This window comes from Rhineura floridana, chromosome 4, assembly GCF_030035675.1.
Source record: "Rhineura floridana isolate rRhiFlo1 chromosome 4, rRhiFlo1.hap2, whole genome shotgun sequence".
NCBI classification, from domain to species: domain Eukaryota; kingdom Metazoa; phylum Chordata; class Lepidosauria; order Squamata; family Rhineuridae; genus Rhineura; species Rhineura floridana.
The window spans coordinates 158,542,852-158,561,450 of NC_084483.1; the positions used below are offsets into that span (position 1 = coordinate 158,542,852).

Sequence of the window (18,599 nt, forward strand, 5' to 3'; positions counted from 1 at the left end):
TTCGCGCGGTCTGTCCCCCTCTAAATCTTTGATCATGAGGCACACTCAGAGTCCTTCGTAATCGTAAAGTAAGAGCCCTGTTGGATCAAGCCAGTCGGCCGTTTAGTCCGGCATTCTGCTCTCATAGTGGCCGCCCAGGTGCCTATGGGAAGCCTACAAGCAGAACCCGAGCGCAACAGCTCTCTTCCCCCTTGTGATTCCCACCAACTAGCACCCACAGGCATACTGTCTACCTTTCCCTTTTCCTCACTGGAAAAAGAAAATACCACTGGTTCCCAGTCCTTAAGATATCATAGCACGCGCACACACAAACACATACCCGGACCCACTTACCCCGGTTAGGGCCTGAGCGAAGCCGAGTCCTTCAACACGTTGGCTCCCTTCCCGGAACCAAAGTATCAGGGAAGCGGTTTCCACGGGAGGATGTTGAGACACGGAAGTGGTAAGATGGCGGATCCTACGAAGGAGAACGAGGTGATGGAGGATTTCAAGAAGCCGACTCTACCACCTCCGCCTCCAACTGTAGGGGAAGAAGTCAAGGGGGCGGCTCCAAAGCTCCCACGAGGCCCCGCTCCGGGCCCTTGCCAGCTTGACCTTCCACGGTACCAGGAGCCGCCGTGGGGAGGATGCCCCTCAGAGGAGGGCTCCTCTGGGTACAGCCTAGAGATGGTGAAAGGCGGTTCGGTGCTGGACAGCGTCAGTTTGGGCGGCCGGAGCTGGCTGGTGGTGGGGCGCGCGCCGGGATGCGACCTCTCCCTGGCCCACCCGTGTGTGTCGCGGCATCACGCTGTACTCCAGCATCGCCCGCTTCCTCCGTCCGCAGGGGATGATGAGCAAGCTCAGATGGTGGAGAAAGAGGAGGGCCCGGAGCCCGGCCTTTATGTCTACGACCTGGACAGCGCGCACGGTACCTTCCTCAACAAAGTGCGGATCCCGCCGCGAACTTATTGCCGCGTTCGAGTCGGCCACGTCCTGCGCTTTGGGGGCAGCAGCCGCCTCTTCGTTCTGCAGGTGGGAGACTAACGCTGGCTATGGTGGAGGGGGAGGGCAGTTATTTGCAGCTCAACATCCGTTTGGATATTGATGGATTGCAAAGTCCTGTATTTATTTATTTATTTATTAAATTTATATACCGCCCGACTAGCAATAGCTCTCTGGGCGGTGAACATAGAAATACAATTAACATAGGAAATACAATATATGACACAATATAATACAAAATAATACAGTCTAAAATCAATACAATAACATTTTTAAAATTAAATCAATTTAATACTAGAAATACTACCAGCTGCACAGGTAGGCTGGCCACGATTAAGTTTTGGAGTGAAACACTGATTCAGCACGGGTGACTGACTTGTTAATACTTAGTCCTGCCTTCCCCAAACCGATGCCCTCTAGATGATGATGGACTCCAACTGCTGTCAGACCCAGCCAGCACTGTCAATGGTCAGGGATGATAAGAGTCGTACAGGATTTAGCTGTGGTTCCTGTATTGCCGCAGGGGTGGGGGTCGTTCACAGTGTAATTCTGTGCATGCCTACCTTATTTAGGATCAAGCCATTAAACTCACTTTTTGCTGGCATACAATTTTGAAGATTGTAACTTAATCTGCAGGGCCCAGAGGAGGATCAAGAACCAGAATCGGAGCTGACTGTAACTCAGTTGAAAGAACTGCGTAAGCAGCAGCAGGCCAAGTTAGAGAAAACCATGCTGGGTGATGATTCTGATGAAGATCAGAAGGAAAAAGATGAACATAGAAATGAAAACAGTCGGAGTAATGATTTAACTTGTTCCTGGGGCCTTGGTAAGATATAATGCTTTCTGCTAAACTCTTAACAGAAACTATCAACACTTCAGCCTCCACCACTGAGACTGTATAGTGTTAGTTTGTAGAGCTTGTTCTGTGTTTCTGCCTTGTATTTCACTGCAATAGAATTGCATGTGAATTCCATGTGTACTCAGGGCTGGGATTATTTCATACTAAAAAGGCTATCCAATGATGTGTTCATATGGCTTTCTTCCATCTATAAATATCTGTGCGAGGTTTGTCTCAGACATCTAGATCATATTCTATTTAATGTTTGTCATGCTCCCAACATTGTGAATCAGTGCTGTTGAACAAATTTATACCATGAATTTTTACAGCTGTGTGAGATCTTTCCCAGGTAGTGTTTAAACCTGGTACCTCTTGCTTTCAATGCATGTGCTCTCTCATGGAGCTGTGACGGCAGAGAGGCTACAACCCCTTATATACCGAGTCAGTCACTGTGCTCTGTAGGTGATGGCCCCCTGCAGATACCATCTCATCAGGAGGTCAGTTCCACACAACATAGGAAACAGGCCTTCCTATTAATGTATCGTTTACCCTTTGGAATTCCCCCCCTTAAATTTTAGACTGGTTCCATCCCTGTTGTGTCTTCCATTCCTACTGAAGACTTCCTCTTTCAACAGGCATTCAAGTAGAGTCAGTATGTATCGGTGTTGGAATTGTTTTTAAGATGTTTTATTGCTTGTTTGCTGACCTGGGCTCATTTGGGATGAAGGATGGGAAATATTAACAATAATAATAAATACACAGGCTGCTTTATCAATTCCAAGGTGTTTTCATTTTACCTTGGCTGTTAATTAAACTTCAGGATAGTGCTGACTTACAGCATAGCATGAAAACTGTCATTGCTATCATTTTTCTCAGTATTGTTTAAAATAAGAATCTCTAAAAAAAATTACCTATTAACAAATTAATTTGTTGTTGTTGTTATGCGCCTTCAAGTCGATTACGACTTACGGTGACCCTATAAATCAGTGACCTCCAAGAGCATCTGTCATGAACCACCCTGTTCAGATCTTGTAAGTTCAGGTCTGTGGCTTCCTTTATGGAATCATTCCATCTCTTCTTTGGCCTTCCTCTTTTTCTACTCCCTTCTGTTTTTCCCAGCATTATTGTCTTTTCTAGTGAATCATGTCTTCTCATTATGTGTCCAAAGTATGATAACCTCAGTTTCATCATTTTAGCTTCTAGTGACAGTTCTGGTTTAATTTGTTTTAACTCCCAATTATTTGTCTTTTTCACAGTCCATGGTATCCGCAAAGCTCTCCTCCAACACCACATTTCAAATTAGTTGATTTTTCTCTTACCTGCTTTTTTTCCACTGTCCAGCTTTCACATCTATACATAGAGCTCGGGAATACCATGGTCTGAATGATCCTGACTTTAGTGTTCAGTGATACATCTTTGCATTTGAGGACCTTTTCTAGTTCTCGTTGCTGCCCTCTCCAGTCCTAGCCTCCTTCTAATTTCTTGACTATTGTCTCCATTTTGGTTAATGACTGTGCAAAGGTATTGATAATACTTGAGAAGTTCAATGTCCTCATTGTCAACTGTAAAGTTACATAAATCTTCTGTTGTCATTACTTTAGTCTTCTTGACATTCAGCTGTAGTCCTGCTTTTGTGCTTTCCTCTTTAACTTTCATCAACATTCGTTTCAAATCATTACTGGTTTCTGCTAGTAGTATGGTATCATCTGCAGATCTTAAATTATTGATGTTTCTCCCACCAATTTTCACACCTCCTTCATCTTGGTCCAATCCCGCTTTCCGTATAATATGTTCTGCGTACAGGTTAGACTAATAGGGTGATAAAATACACCACTGTCTCACACCCTTTCCGATGGGGAACCAATCAATTTCTCCATATTCTGTCCTTACAGTAGTCTCTTGTCCAGAGTATAGGCTGCGCATCAGGACAATCAGATGCTGTGGGACCCCCATTTCTTTTAAAGCATTCCATAGTTTTTCATGATCTACACAGTCAAAGGCTTTGCTGTTATCTATAAAGCACAGGGTGATTTTCTTCTGAAATTCCTTGGTCCGTTCCATTATCAAATGTATGTTTGCGATATGATCTCTGGTGCCTCTTCCCTTTCTAAATCCAGCTTGGAAGTCTGGTATTTCTCGCTCCGTATGGTAAGAGCCTTTGTTGTAGAATCTTTAGCATTACTTTACTTGCATGGGATATAAAGGCAATAGAATCAGAAAATAGTAGAGTTGGAAGGTCCAACCTCCTGCTCAATGCAGGAATCCAAATCAAAGCATTCCCGACAGATGGCTGTCCAGCTGCCTCTTGAATGCCTCCAGTGTCAGAGAGCCCACTACCTCTCTAGGTAATTGATTCCATTGTCGTATGGCTCTAACAGTTAGGTCGTTTTTCCTGATGTTCAGTTGAAATCTGGCTTCCTGCAACTTGAGCCCATTATTCCATGTCCTGCACTCTGGGACGATCAAGAAGAGATCCCGGCCCTCCTCTGTGCAACCTGTCATGTACTTATTTTATTTATTTATTATTTAATTTGTATCCCGCCCTTCCTCCCAGCAAGAGCCCAGGGCAGCAAACAAAGCACTAAAAACACTTTAAAACATCATTAGAACAGATCTTAAAATACATTAAAACAGTGTTAAAAACATTTTAAAAAACAACTTTAAAAAAGGGTTAAAAACATTATTAAAAAACATATTAAGCAATTCTGACACAGACACAGACTGGGATAGGTCTCAACCTAAAAGGCCTGTTGAAAGAGGAAAGTTGAAGAGTGCTATCATATCTCCCATCAGTCTTCTCCAGGCTAAACATGTCCAGTTCTTTCAGTCTCTCCTCATAGGGTTTGGTTTTCAGTCCCCTGATCATCCTTGTTGCCCTCCTCTGAACCTGTTCCGGTTTGTCTGCATCCATCTTGAAGTGCGGAGACCAGAAGTGGATGCAGTACTCATGATGAGGCCTAACCAGTGCTGAATAGAGGGGAACTAATACTTCATGCGATTTGGAAACTATACTTCTGTTAATGCAGCCTAATATAGCATTTGCCTTTTTTGCAGCCATCCTTCTCACATGTATTGCTGAGCCAAATATCCCCATCTTATAACTGTGCATTTGGTTTCTTTTTCCTAAGTGTAGAACTTTGCATTTATCTCTGTTGAATTGCTTTCTGTTGTTTTCAGCCCAATGCTCCAGCCTATCAAGGTCCCTTTCAATTTTGTTTCTGTCTTCCATGGTATTAGCTATGCCCCCCAATTTTGTATCATCTGCAAATTGGTAAGCATGCTCTGTACCTCCTCATCCAAGTCGCTAATAAAAATGTTGAAGAGTACTGGGCCCAGGACCGAGCCCTGTAGTACCCCACTTGTTACTTCTGCCCAGTTTGAGAACGAACCATTGATAAGCACTCTTTGAGTACGATTCTGGAGCCAGCTGTGGATCCACCTGATAGTTGTTCCATCCAGCCCACATTTAGCTAGCTTGCTAATCAGAATATCATGGGACACTTTGTCAAAAGCTTTGCTGAAGCCAAGGTATATTACCACAGTCTACAAGGGAGGTTACCCAGTCAAAAAACGAGATAAGATTAGTTTGGCAGGATATGTTCTTCATAAATCCATGTTGGCTCCTAGTAATCACTGCATTGTTTTCAAGCTGCTTACAGATTGACTGCTTTATAATCTGCTCCAGAGTTTTTCCAGGGATTGATGTTAGGCTGACTGGTCTGTAGTTCCCCGGTTCCTCCTTTTTCCCTTTTTTGAAGATAGGGACAACATTAGCTCTCCTCCAGTCATCCGGCACTTCACCAGTCCTCCATGATTTTGCAAAGATAATAGACAGCGGTTCTGAGAGTTCTTTAGCCAGTTCCTTCAATACTCTAGGATGCAGTTTGTCGGGCCCTGCTGATTTGAACTCATTCAAAGTGATAAGGTATTCCTTGACCACTTATCTATCAATCTCAGGCTCCAATCCTGCCCCTTCTACTTCATGTTTCCCGGGGGGGGGGGGTCACAGATCCTTTTTTGGCAGAAGGCTCAGCCAAAGTAGGAATTGAGCACTTCTGCGTTTTCTTTGTCATCTGTTTTCAGTTTGCCATCCTCATTGAGTAGCTGTGCCACCATTTCTTTTCTCTGTCTTTTACTATGGACATACCTGAAGAAAGCTTTTTTGTTGCTTTTAGCATCCGTCGCGAACCTCAGCTCATTCTCAGCTTTAGCCTTCCTGACACTGTCCTGGCAATTCCGTGATACCTGCCTGTACTCTTCTTTTGTGGCCTGGCCTTCTTTCCACTTACTGTATGTGTCCTTTTTTGTTTTCAAGTCCTCTCTAAGCTTTTTGTGTAGCCACATTGGCTTCTTCTGTTGTTTCCCCCCTTTTTTCCTTGTTGGAATTGCTTGCCATTGCACTTTTAGAATTTGGTTTTTTAGCAACTTCCACCCATCTTGGATTCCTTTTCTCATTAGGGTGGCTTGCCATGGAACCATGCTTACAATTGTTCTGTGTTAAAATCGGCTTTCCTGAAGTCCAGGGTACGCGTATGGCTGCTCTCAGCTTTTGCTTCTGTTAAAATTAAGAATTCAAGTTTGGTATGGTCACTTTCCCCCAGAGTTCCCGTAACTGCCACTTCATCCACCAAATCATCTCTATTGGTTAGAATCAAGTCCAAGATACCTGATCCTCTGGTTGCTTTCTCCGCTTTCTGTAGGAGAAAGTTATCTCCAACGCAAGTCAGAAATTTCTTGGAGGGGCCGTGTTTGGCAGAATTTGTCTCCCAACAGATATCGGGATAATTGAAATCCCCTATTACTACTACATCATGCCTCCTCGAAACATTGGCAATTTGCTTTTAAAAAGTTACATTCTTGTCTTCTCCTTGATAGGGTGGCCAGTAATAGACTCCAAGCACCACATTCTTTTTATTACTTGCCCCATTAATTTTAATCCAGATACTCTCGGTGGAACTATCAAGCTCATCTTCCTGTAATTCTGTGCAGGAATATATATTTTTAGTTCAATAATTACTGCATTCCCTGGGATCCCTTTTCTTTGGAATCGGGATATATATTGAATGCTTCCAGTCTGTGGGCCATTGTTTAGTTTTCCATATTATGCCGCCTGACAAGATCAGCCTCACAAGACCTTCTCTCGGTCCCACCGGTTAAAATAGCTAGGCTGGTGCGGACCAGAGAGAGGGCTTTCTCGATTGTGGCCCCCACCCTCTGGAACTCCCTTCCTCTTGATCTTCGACATACTCCCTCCCTGACAGGTTTTCGCCGAGCCTTAAAAACCTGGCTATTCAGGCAGGCCTATGGGATTGGGGAGGGTTAGTTTTATGTTGTTTTAATTGGAAACTGATTTTAAATTGACTATGACTGTGTTTTATTTTGTATATTGTATATGATGTATTGTTTTTTATTGTAAGTCGTCTAGAGTGTCCATTAACCTGGACAGATAGGCGACCAATAAATAAAATTATTACTATTATTATTATTATATTTCTTGACAGATTTTTGTCAAAATTTGGACAGATTCAGTCTCAGTGGCTTGTAGCAACTCTATTGGTATGCCATCTGTTCCTGGTGATTTCTTTCTTCCAAGTAGTTTAATAGCAGCTTTTACCTCACATTCTAGAATTTTTGGTTCTTCATCATATGGTTCCTCTGTAAATGAATCTGTCATCCTTGCATCTATTTTATATAGTTCTTCAGTGTATTGCTTCCATCTTCCTTTTATTTTATCTCGGGCAGTCAGTGTGTTCCCTGTTGATTATTCAACATCCCTACTTGTGGTTTAAATTTCCCTTTAATTTCTCTAATTTTTTGGAATAGGGCTCTTGTTCTTCCCTTTTGGTTGTCCTCTTCTATTTCTATGCAATAACTATTGTAATAGTTATCTTTGTCCCTATGTACTAGTCTCTGTATTGTTGCATTTACAGTTCTGACCATGTTTCTATCTTCTTTTGCTTTTGCTTTCCTTCTCTCTTTAACCATGTTAAGAGTTTCTTCAGTCATCCATTGAGGTCTTTCTCTCTTTTTAACTAGAGGTATTGTCTTTTTGCATTCTTCCCTGATAATGTCTCTGACTTCACTCCGTAGTTCTTCTGGTTCTCTGTCAACTAAGTTTAAAGCCTCAAATCTGTTCCTTATTTGATCTTTACATTATTCTGGGATGTTATTTAAATTGTATTTTGGCATTATGATTGCTTTGTTCTTCTTCTTTAGCTTTACTCTGATTTTCGATACGACCATTTCATGACCTGTACTGCAGTCTGCTCCTTGGTCTTGTTTTCACAGAAAGTATGGAACTTCTCCATCTTCTGCTACCAATATAATCTATTTGATTCCTATATTGACCATTTGGTGATGTCCGCCTGTACAGTCATCTTTTTGGTTGCTCAAAAAAATATGTTTGCAAGAAACAAATTATTGGCTTCACAGAATTCAATAAGTCTTTCTCCTGCTTCTTTTCTGTCTCCTAAGCCCCATTTCCCCACAATTCCTAGTTCTTCTCTGTTCCCTACTTTTGCATTCCAATCCCCCATGATTATCAGCACATCTTGTTTTGGTGTGTGATCAATTTCTTCCTGTACTTCTGCATAAAATCTCTCCAATTCCTCTTCCTCTGTGTTTGCTGTTGGAGCATAGACTTGGATGATGGTTATGTTAATAGGTTTCCCGTTTAATCTCATTGATATCACTCACTCAAACCTTGCATTGTAGCTCCTAATTGCTTTTGCTCCATCACTTCTCACTATTAAAGCAACCCCATTTCTTCTTAATTTCTCATTTCCTGCATAAAGTATTTTGTAGTTGCCTGATTGAAAACATCCCATTTCCCTCCATTTTAATTCATACGCCAAGTATTGTAATGTTAATACGTTCCATTTCTTGCTTGACAATTTCTGACTTTCCCTGGTTCATGCTTCTCACATTCCATGTTCCTATCGTGTGCGTCATACAACTCTGCACTCTTCTTTCGCGTCTGTGCGCATCAGCCTCTGGGCTTCCTTTCGGCTTTGACCCAGCTGCATCATTAGTTGCAGCACTACTCGTACTTGTCCTTTGTTCTTCCCCAGTAGCTCGGTGAGTGCCTTCTGACCTGGGGGTCTCATCTTCCAGCACTATCTTGAGTTGCATTTTGGATACTCTGTTCATAGGGTTTTCGTGGTAAGAGGTATTCAGAGGTTGTTTACCATTGCCTTCCTCTGAGTCTGGATGCATCTTAGTCTGGTGTCTCAGCTTTGACCAGTCTCCCTTGGGTGCCCCTGCTAGAAGTCTAGCCTCTTGGTCTAGACTCCTGCCAGCATTGCTCTCAGCTTCTTCAACACTCTCAAATCCCCTCACCATGTTAAGGTGTGCATCCTAAAGGGGGAACAAATTAATTACTCCAAGTTATTTGTACATTATAAACATTTTAAAATAAAACTTATTTGAAAGAAACAGTCTACAAAATACTGATTTTAAATTTCAAGACTTTTGATTCTTAATTCTTAAATAGAAACTTAGTTATGATTTTACAGATCTTAATATCTTATATTTTGCAGATGTTGTTTTTAATATGCACAATTACTTTTTAAAAATGCCACCATTTTCACCACAGGAAATCTAAGACTTCTGTTTTATAATAGTTCATAAACTTTTGACTTTTTTATTTGAAAATTAATGAGATTATTGTTGCACTTTGCTACCTACTGAAGAACTGAAATGTGGGACTCTAATAATGCTGTTCTGTCCTGCTTGTGGGCTTCCCATAAGCATCTGTTTTGCCACTGTGAGACTGGAATGCTGGACTAGATATGCATTTGGTCTGATGGAGCAAGACTACACTTGTGCCCTTATATTGATGTTAAACATTTGAGAGTCGCCTGTACTTATAGCTTTGATGGCATGATAAATGTGGGCCTAGTTGTGTGCTGACAGCAGAAAGGTTGCCATGAAACTGTAGTCTTGCATACCCAATCTAGCCATCCTTCTCATCTCCAAAGTTGCATGGGGATGGATCATGCTCTTGATGTGTAACTCTAGATCTTCAGTGAAGTTCTGTTTGGTTTTTAAATTCAAATGTTATCATAGAGAAATATTTTTCTCATAATAAAATGAGGTTGTATCTTACTGTTTTCTACATCTGCTCTTATTTCTAATTTTATTTGCATTTGTCTTTCAGGGGAAGATGCAGAGGAAGAGGAGGGTGAAGAAAACCCAATTGCCATTGAATTTCAGGAGGAGCAAGAAGCCTTTTATTTGAAAGATCCAAGGAAGGCATTGCAAGGTTTTTTTGACAGAGAAGGTATCTGTGTGTTAACTATCATGCTTGTCTACTGGCGGTAGTGGTGCTGCTTAAGTTAATTTATTAAAAGAAAAAATATATATGCTGCTTTTAGCATAAAAGCTCCAAAAGCAGGTCAGAGTTCTCAGTAAAAAAGCATGAAAAGCACAACACATAGAAGAGCAGCAAAAATGTTCTTGGTAACTGTTCTTCAGACAAAGAAGAGATGTGGGAGCCGTACATTCCTGACTGCTCTTGAGGGATAAGCAGGAGCAGGCGGCCCTTTAAATATTCATTTAGGGTTTGAAAGGTGATGACCAGCAGTTTGGATTGGGCCCCAAAACAAATCAGAAGCCAGTGTAGTTAGGCCAGCTGTGGAGTAACATGCTTCAAATAAGATGCCCTAGTCAGCAGCCTAGTCACAACATTCTGCTGCAGCTGCAGTTTCCAAGCACCATTTAAAGGTAGGTCACATTGAGCATGTTGCGATAGTCTAGTTGAAATGTGACAAAGGCATTTGACAGTAGCCAGATTTATGCTTTTCCATAAAGGTAACAGTTCAAAGTTTTGAAAAGATGCCCCTAACCATAGCTGCCACCTGACCATCTAGGAGCAAGACTGGGAGTGTGCCTGGACCAAAAACTGTAAACTTAATTCTTCAGAGGGAGTACTGTACTCCCTGGTACAGCAGCCACACCATCCAAAAGTACTTTTGTCTCAGTTTGTTTGCCTAGGCAATTACAGACCCTTGACTTTTGATCAGGTGCTCCACTGCCTCCTTCGAATCAGATAGAAGGAGAGATAAGCCCCTTCACATGCTCATCACATGAAGGGGCAAAGCAGGTACAAACAGACCGCGGGGCCAAGTCTCTGACCCTGTCTTTGCCAGTGTGACGCTCCTGCCATCCACACATTAGTGGAAACCCTTGAAGCAGGGAAACCTTTTTTGTCATAGTCCTCTGTGCATGCAGCAACTATGCATAATCTAAATCCCAGGATTCAGGGAAACCTGCACACTAAGAGGTCTACAGCTGAAGACTTCCTTGTCTCAAACATCTTCACTAACAAATGTGTGTGAGGGCACAGGCAGAGCCCTGCAATCTGTTATGTGTAAAGTTCAGGAGTAGAGGGTAGGGCTAACACACACACTCCTGCCCTATCTACACAATTTGTACCTGAACAGGGTTTTAGTATGCATCGAGATCTTTTAGCCCCTTCTGTGTTGCCTGGAGTCATCCTCCAAACCGCTTTCTGCAGGAGGACTAAGAAAGGGAACAGCATGGACAGATCCTGTGTAGCTATGTCTTGACTTGGCTTGAAAGTATTAGTCCTCAGAAAGGTCTTTTTATTGGCCAGTGGCAGTTCTGCTTCCCACTTGGCTTTTTCCATGCATACATTCTCATGGCCAGAGTGGAGCTAGAAATGAATTAAAGTGATCAACCTATTATGTAGCTAGAATACATTTCTAAATAAAAATGCATAGGATTGTGCTGGCTGTTTGCTTTTAGAGCATGAGATTTAATACTGTATTGAAATTCTGCTTGTTCTATAAACTGCTACAAATCCATACAAAATATGAGTGGCAATTCTTCTTAAGCATTTGTGAAGAGGCCACTAATTTTCAAAATTTAAAGTACGTTGTACCCTTAAGCTCCATTATGGAAATAATAATAATAATAATAATAATATTTTATTTATTGGTCGCCTATCTGTCCAGGTTAGTGGACACTCTAGGCGACTTACAATAACAAAAAGCTATACATAATATACATATACAAAAACAAACCACAGTCCTAAACAATTTAAAACCAATTTCCAATTAAAACATCATAAAATTAATCCTCCTTATTCCCACAAAAAAAAAAAAAGCAGCACACAACAAACGAACAAAAAAACAAACAAACACCCAGGCCACCCCAGCCAGCCGGCTTATGTATCCCTCCAAAGAGGGACAAGTGGTAGCAATCAGTCCCAGCTGGCTGGGTACCTGGGGCCTGGTCCTGCAGGATGCAGGTCTGCCAGGCAGAAGTCCCACAGGGAAGGGTGGTGGAGGTGGTGATCCCATAGCAGCAGCAGCAGACTCTCCTTCCCTGGGCGGCGATGTTCTCTTCCTGCAGGCCCTGGGTCTCCCAGGCCACCCCAGCCAGCCGGCTTATGTATCCCTCCAAAGAGGGACAGGTGGTAGCAATCAGTCCCAGCTGGCTGGGTACCTGGGGCCTGGTCCTGCAGGATGCAGGTCTGCCAGGCAGAAGTCCCACAGGGAAGGGTGGTGGAGGTGGTGATCCCATAGCAGCAGCAGCAGACTCTCCTTCCCTGGGCGGCGATGTTCTCTTCCTGCAGGCCCTGGGTCTCCCAGGCCACCCCAGCCAGCCGGCTTATGTATCCCTCCAAAGAGGGACAGGTGGTAGCAATCAGTCCCAGTTGGCTGGGTACCTGGGGCCTGGGCCTGCAGGATGCAGGTCTGTCAGGCAGAAGTCCCACAGGGAAGGGTGGTGGAGGTGGTGATCCCACAGCAGCAGCAGCAGACTCTCCTTCCCTGGGCGGCAATGTTCTCTTCCTGCAGGCTTAAACTTAAATTAAGTTTAACTGCTGCATTATCTTTGATCTGTACAAAGAAATATTTGAGAAGTTTGCGAATCTTTCATAAATCTGTGATCTACCAGTGATGTATTCACCAATCTAGATTTCTCTGAATGGGTCTGAACGCAGATATCTATCTGAATCACAGATAAGATGCAAAAATGTCTAGGTATTAGGGTGATGAATGATTTCAAGACCTTACTGCTAATCACTTAATGAATCAATATCGAATTTGTTTGGGATAGAATTTTATGAAAAGTTAACAGTATTTAACTGTTTAGTTAAATATTTGAAATAATTGATTCAGCCATTAGGGAAGCTTTAAGCATGCAGTTAAACTTTAATCCATGTAATTAAATTCTTGGCTAAGGAGTAAAGAATGAGATTAATTTGGTCAATGTTATTGAGGCTATCTATTTCGCTAAAGAAACAAAACTTCTGATAATGTATGTGAGCAAGCTCCCCTCCCCTTCTTTCTTTTCTTCCTAGGTGAAGAGTTAGAGTATGAATTTGATGCTCATGGAACTGGCACCTGGCTATGTAGGGTGAAGTATGTATGTATACTATGCAATCATTGTTTATAGTTTTGTCTTCCTGTAAGTTACAGAGGCTGAGGAAGCTGTTCTGATCTTAATAGGTCTATTCTGTGACTTAGTTGATTATCACCAAATTATTGAATGTAATAGCTGTTAATTTTTCCCTGCAGTGAATGTGTCTATAACAGAAAAAAATAGAAATAAGTGAGCAATTTGTCTTTCATATAAGAACAGAAGGCACTTGGCATACCACTTCACTAAGATGTTTGGTTATAATAATAGAACTCAGCTAAAATGTCTTTTTTCAGAGGTTCACTTGTATTGGTGAAAGAAAGTCTGTGTCTGTGTCAGAATTGCTTAATATGTTTTTTAATAATGTTTTTAACCCTTTTAAAAAGTTTTTTAAATGTTTTTAACACAGTTTTGTCTTAATGTATTTTAAGATTTGTTTTATGATGTTTTAAAGTGTTTTTAGTGTTTTGTTTGCCGCCCTGGGCTCCTGCTAGGAGGAAGGGCGGGATACAAATTAAATGAATACTAATAATGATGATGAATAAAGATAGCAATAGCCATATAGGGGGTGGCTATAATCAGAGCTGGTGCCAACAGGCCCCTCTTTAGGGTGTGGGGGTAGTGCTCCGCTATCATGATCCTAGGCTGGGTTGATTCCCGATCCTGCCGCAGTTTGCAGAGAGGGATCCTGCCGCAGCCCCCTCTAAAGACTGTGCAGGCCCACAGTGCCTGCCCACTCCACCTAACTCTCCTCCCTTTCTGTGAATGCCCTGCATGCTGTGCATGCAGCTGCCATCAACCAAGATGGTGGCAGAGGCTTCTTTAAGGGGTTGATGCCCCTACTGCCATCTTGGCTGATGGCAGGCATGCGTGCATACACAGCATAGGGCAGCACGCAGGGCATTTGCAGAAAGAGAAGAGGTAGATGGAGCAGGCCGGTGCCACAGGCCCTCATGGTCTGTAGGGGGGACACCCGGGCTTGGGGCAGGCTGGCGTTCAAGGGCCCAGACATACCTGGTGCCCATGGGCCCAGACGTGCCTGATGCCAGCCCTGGCTGTAAAGTTCAGTGGAGTACTGTGTCCAGTTCTGGGTACCATACTTTGGAAGGGATGTAGACAAATTGGAAAAAGTTCAGACAGGAACATTGGTATGGAAAATGCATCCTATTAGGAAAAGTTAACGAACTGGGTGTTGTTATCCTGGAAAAGAGAAGATTGAAGAGGGACATGATAGCACTTTTCATATACCCAAAGGGCTGCCACAAAAGAACTTTTAAAAAAAATGTTTCTAAAGATGTTTTGCTTTAGTGTATTTTAAAGTCTGTTTTTGTGATGTTTTAAAGTGTTTTTAGTGCTTTTGTTTGCCACCCTGGGCTCCTGCTGGGAGGAAGGGCGAGATATAAATGAAATAATAAAAAAGAGGCCAAAGGCTTGTTCTGCTGCCCCAGAGAGCAGGACTGAATTTAATGGACAAGTCCCCAGAGGGTAAATTTCAGTTAAACACTAAGAGGATTCTTAATAGTAAGAGCAAGTCAACCAGTTACCTTGAGGTGTGTTCGGCTCTTCCTGCAGATCTTCGAGTTATAGAAGATTCCAAGGTGAACATTAAAAGAAACTTCTTAACAGAAAGAGCAAATAGGTGATGGAAGCAATTTCTTAGAGGAATGGTGGATTTTATCTCACTGGATGTCTTCAAGCAGAGGCTGGATAGCCATTTGTTGATAAGATGTTCTAGCTCTGGATTTCCTGCACTAAGCAGTGAGTTGGACTAGAAGGCCTACAAGGCTCCTTCTATGATTCTGTATATGGGAGCTGCAAAGGCCTTCAGCTTATGAAAGCAGCATGCTTCAAATAGCTGGAAAGTTGGGGTTTCTTTTAGAGCACTGGTTAAAGGGTGGAATTGATGGGGAAATGGCTGAGCCAATGAATTGTGAGACTTCAATAGTAGACTTGAGTAGAGACTTAATAGTAACTGTTACCCGATATCTTCCAGTGGGAGCACAGGTGGCTGCATTAATAAAGCTGTTGTATGGTCTGTATCTTGTGTTACTTTGTGATGGTCTTCACTGGAACCTGTATGCTTGGCTTTCTCAAGCAGAAAGCTCAAGGATTAATCCACTGAAATGGAGTGCTTCCTACTTTCAGAAGTTTTCCCTCTAGATTGGGATGTAATAGTGGATGTGAGTGGAGATTTGTTGGCCTAAGGCTCCCTCCATCCGTATTATTCTAAATCTTATTTAATTAATGTTGAAGTACTTTATAGCCAAGGAGACCAAAGTTATTTAGAAGAACAGTTCTGAGTAGTACACAAACTGATTCTAAGCAGAAAATTCAGACTATTCCTTGATTTGAACACCTTCTGAATTGAATAGGCTACCTATAGATGATGCTTCAGGGAAACAACTTGTGGCAGAGGCTGTTCATACAGGGAAGAAAAAAGAAGCAATGATTCAATGTGCATTGGAAGCCTGCAGGATACTGGATGCTAGGGGAGTGCTACGGCAAGAGGCAGGTAGGTGGACTGCGTAAATGCTCTGGTTATGCAGAATTCCTTTAGGAAGTAATCTTATTGCCAAGAGTCTTTGGGAATTTAAATCTGTAATATGTGGTATAATCCTAAGCATTGTTTGTTCTCTCTTATTACCACATTTGTATCTTGCTTATCTACAAAGATCACAGGCATGCCACTCTCCCACATTGTTTTTACAACAATTGTGTGTTGTAACTTCACATTGTGTGTTCACTTGCTTATTTTAGAAATGATATGCATTGGCTGTTGCTAAATCAGAAGTACAGATAAGTTATTGGCTTCAAGCTCTTCCATTTTCCATGCCTTTTTGTTTTCATTCTTCTTAGTATCTCGAAAAAGAAAAGCAAAGAACTGGGAAGAGGAAGACTTTTACGATAGTGATGACGACATATTCCTTGATCGGACAGGAGTTATTGAACAGAAACGTCTGAACAGAATGAAGAAAGCCGGAAAGATAGATGAGAAACCAGAAACTTATGATTCATTGGTAAGAACAACTTCAGCCTGGCTTCAGTAGTTAGTCAAATTTGTCCTTGCCGCTGTCCCTCCAAGGGGGAGGGGTGGGGTACCGATTATAATACTACTCTGTGTTTTAGAGGTGCTCCTGAATATCTCCAGGGCTTAGAAAAACTACAGGAGCAAGCTCCCTGCTGTCCACCTCCGTTCTGAGGTGGCAGAGGAGGGTAGAGATCAGAAAGCAATGAGTCATCTTACGGTTTGTCAGACATCTCTGAGGCTAAGTGCAAGGCCAGATCGGTTCTCTACCTGAGTTGGGAAAAGGGGGAGGTAAACGCCCAGACCTCATGCTGAGGCTCTAATCCCTTCCAAAGTCAGTGCTAGGTCTGAAAAGGGGTTGTATCCAACTATATCATTGTGTGATATAGTGGTATAGCTGAACAATTTTCATGAGCGAAACAGAATTTGCCCTCCTCCCCCCACTATGTGCCCTGTACTGCCCCCTAATCTGCACCAGAGGGTTAGAGCAGATTTGGAGGGCAGAAGAGGGAGGGAAAGTTCCCCTGCACTCACAGAAGTTGTTTTATGTTGCAGTGATTTAGGTGAATCCAGACCAAGATATCTTGCTATAATTTTTAAAATGCCATCATCTGACCTCAGCTATTGTAAATTATCATTCAGATGAGTGCTGCTGTAGAGAGAAATTGGACCTCTTTCTGCTGACATGTTACCTGCAGAGTAACAAATTTCTTCAGGGTAGCCTTGTTGGCATGTTGTAGACAAAAGAACAAATCATCTTTTGGTATCCTCAAGTCTAAAACCTATATAGTAAATACAAAAACTAACAAATAAGCTTCTGCGGGATAGAGCCTGGTTTGTTAGTTTCATAAAGTGGTCCTCTAAACTGAAGCGGTACACAACAAATACATGACCAAAAATCCCAAGCAACTTTATTTTAAATACAGCCAAAAGATTTTTAGTAATTTTACATAAGTTAAAATGCAAAAAAATAAGAACAATTCAAACACAAAGGTGATGGGGGGGGAAGCACAGTTAAAAGACAGTTAAAATTATCAAGATATGTCAAATGCCTGGTTAAATTTAAAAAAAGGTTTACCTGCCTTCTAAAAGATGACAAAGCAAACCTCCTTAGCGAGGGCATTTGACAAGTGGGGTACCACTTCACTTCTTAGTATTTCTACACTCTGCACTTCAACATTTGGAGACAAACAAGTTGCTACATTGTTATTCTAAGGGTTTTGTAAAACTATTATAGATGCACTTTTTCAGCTGTCTTTCTCTTTCTGTAGAGTGCAAAATTAGCTGCAAATGAAAAGGAGCTCTCTGATATAGCAGAGAAGCTGAAATCTTCAAAGACAAGTAAGATCACATTTTTTTAATTCAGATTTTGGGAATGGTAGCATAATATACATGTTTTATAGATCCTTGATCAGTTAAACTTCAGTGAAATCCAGATGAGGCCAGGCTTATAGGCCATGCAGGGGTAGTACTGTGAATTCATTCCACAAGTAGAGTGCTTATGCAGTCTACAGTGTCAGACTCAGAGCTTGGAAAAGTTACTTTTTTGAACTACAACTCCCATCAGCCCAATCCAGTGGCCATGCTGGCTGGGGCTGATGGAAGTTGTAATTTTAAAAAAGTAACTTTTCCAAGCTCTGGTCAGACTATAGGTACCAGAGATGTACTTGATGGATGTACCTTGGCTAGGGCCAGGTATATCTGAGAGACCCAAATAATTAGCTGACATGAATACAACAGTAGCAATGGACTTTCTTAGACTTAGTATCAGCAGTGAGTTGGAAATCAAAAATTGCTAGTGTACTCTGCCATCTTGTATTTCATGTGACTATAGAATGCTAAAGGTGGTATGCTGAAAATCTGCTCTCAGGATGCTTTAGGCTATTGTATGTTACACTAAAATTAATGGTAGGGTTTGATCCTGGCACAATCCCATTATTTTATCTGCCTTTAAGAGGCTTTCGTGTTAAATTCACAACTACTTTTTCATATTATTCTCTATTGGCTTTTTGAATTATTATGTTCATTATTTAAAAGCCAGCTGGCTTTGTACAGTATAATGTAAGTTTTACAATAGTTAAACCTATTTTTGAACAGAAAATAAAACAATTAAAGGAACCACCCAGTCACCTATGCCATCTCTACCAAGTTCTCAGAGGTGGTAAGGAAGGCACATTATATTTAGAAAGTTTACTGCCTTTCCATTATTGTTAGTTTACAGTGCAACTTTAGAGCTTGATGATGCCTTGCTTAGAGGGGTGGTGCCTCAGTCTGCTCCTCTCTTCCATATAACAGAAGTAAGGTGGCAGGAAAATATTCTCATGGATTTTTTTAAAAAAATGCATTTTCAATGTTGTTGAAAAGCAA

At 41.8% G+C, this 18,599-nt stretch overlaps 1 protein-coding gene across 1 annotated transcript in view; it reads left to right on the top strand.

The window, feature by feature from the left end:
- The first annotated feature begins 383 nt into the window (after positions 1 to 383).
- Positions 384 to 18,599, top strand: part of SLC4A1AP (solute carrier family 4 member 1 adaptor protein) — a 28,013-nt gene continuing 9,797 nt past the window's right edge. Inside the window, exons 1-7 of the mRNA XM_061624923.1 lie at positions 384 to 1,011; positions 1,618 to 1,807; positions 9,978 to 10,100; positions 13,149 to 13,209; positions 15,580 to 15,719; positions 16,064 to 16,224; positions 17,504 to 17,573. Coding sequence (XP_061480907.1) covers positions 424 to 1,011; positions 1,618 to 1,807; positions 9,978 to 10,100; positions 13,149 to 13,209; positions 15,580 to 15,719; positions 16,064 to 16,224; positions 17,504 to 17,573 — 1,333 coding nt within the window. The 5' untranslated portion in view covers positions 384 to 423. The remainder of the gene's footprint in view (positions 1,012 to 1,617; positions 1,808 to 9,977; positions 10,101 to 13,148; positions 13,210 to 15,579; positions 15,720 to 16,063; positions 16,225 to 17,503; positions 17,574 to 18,599) is intronic.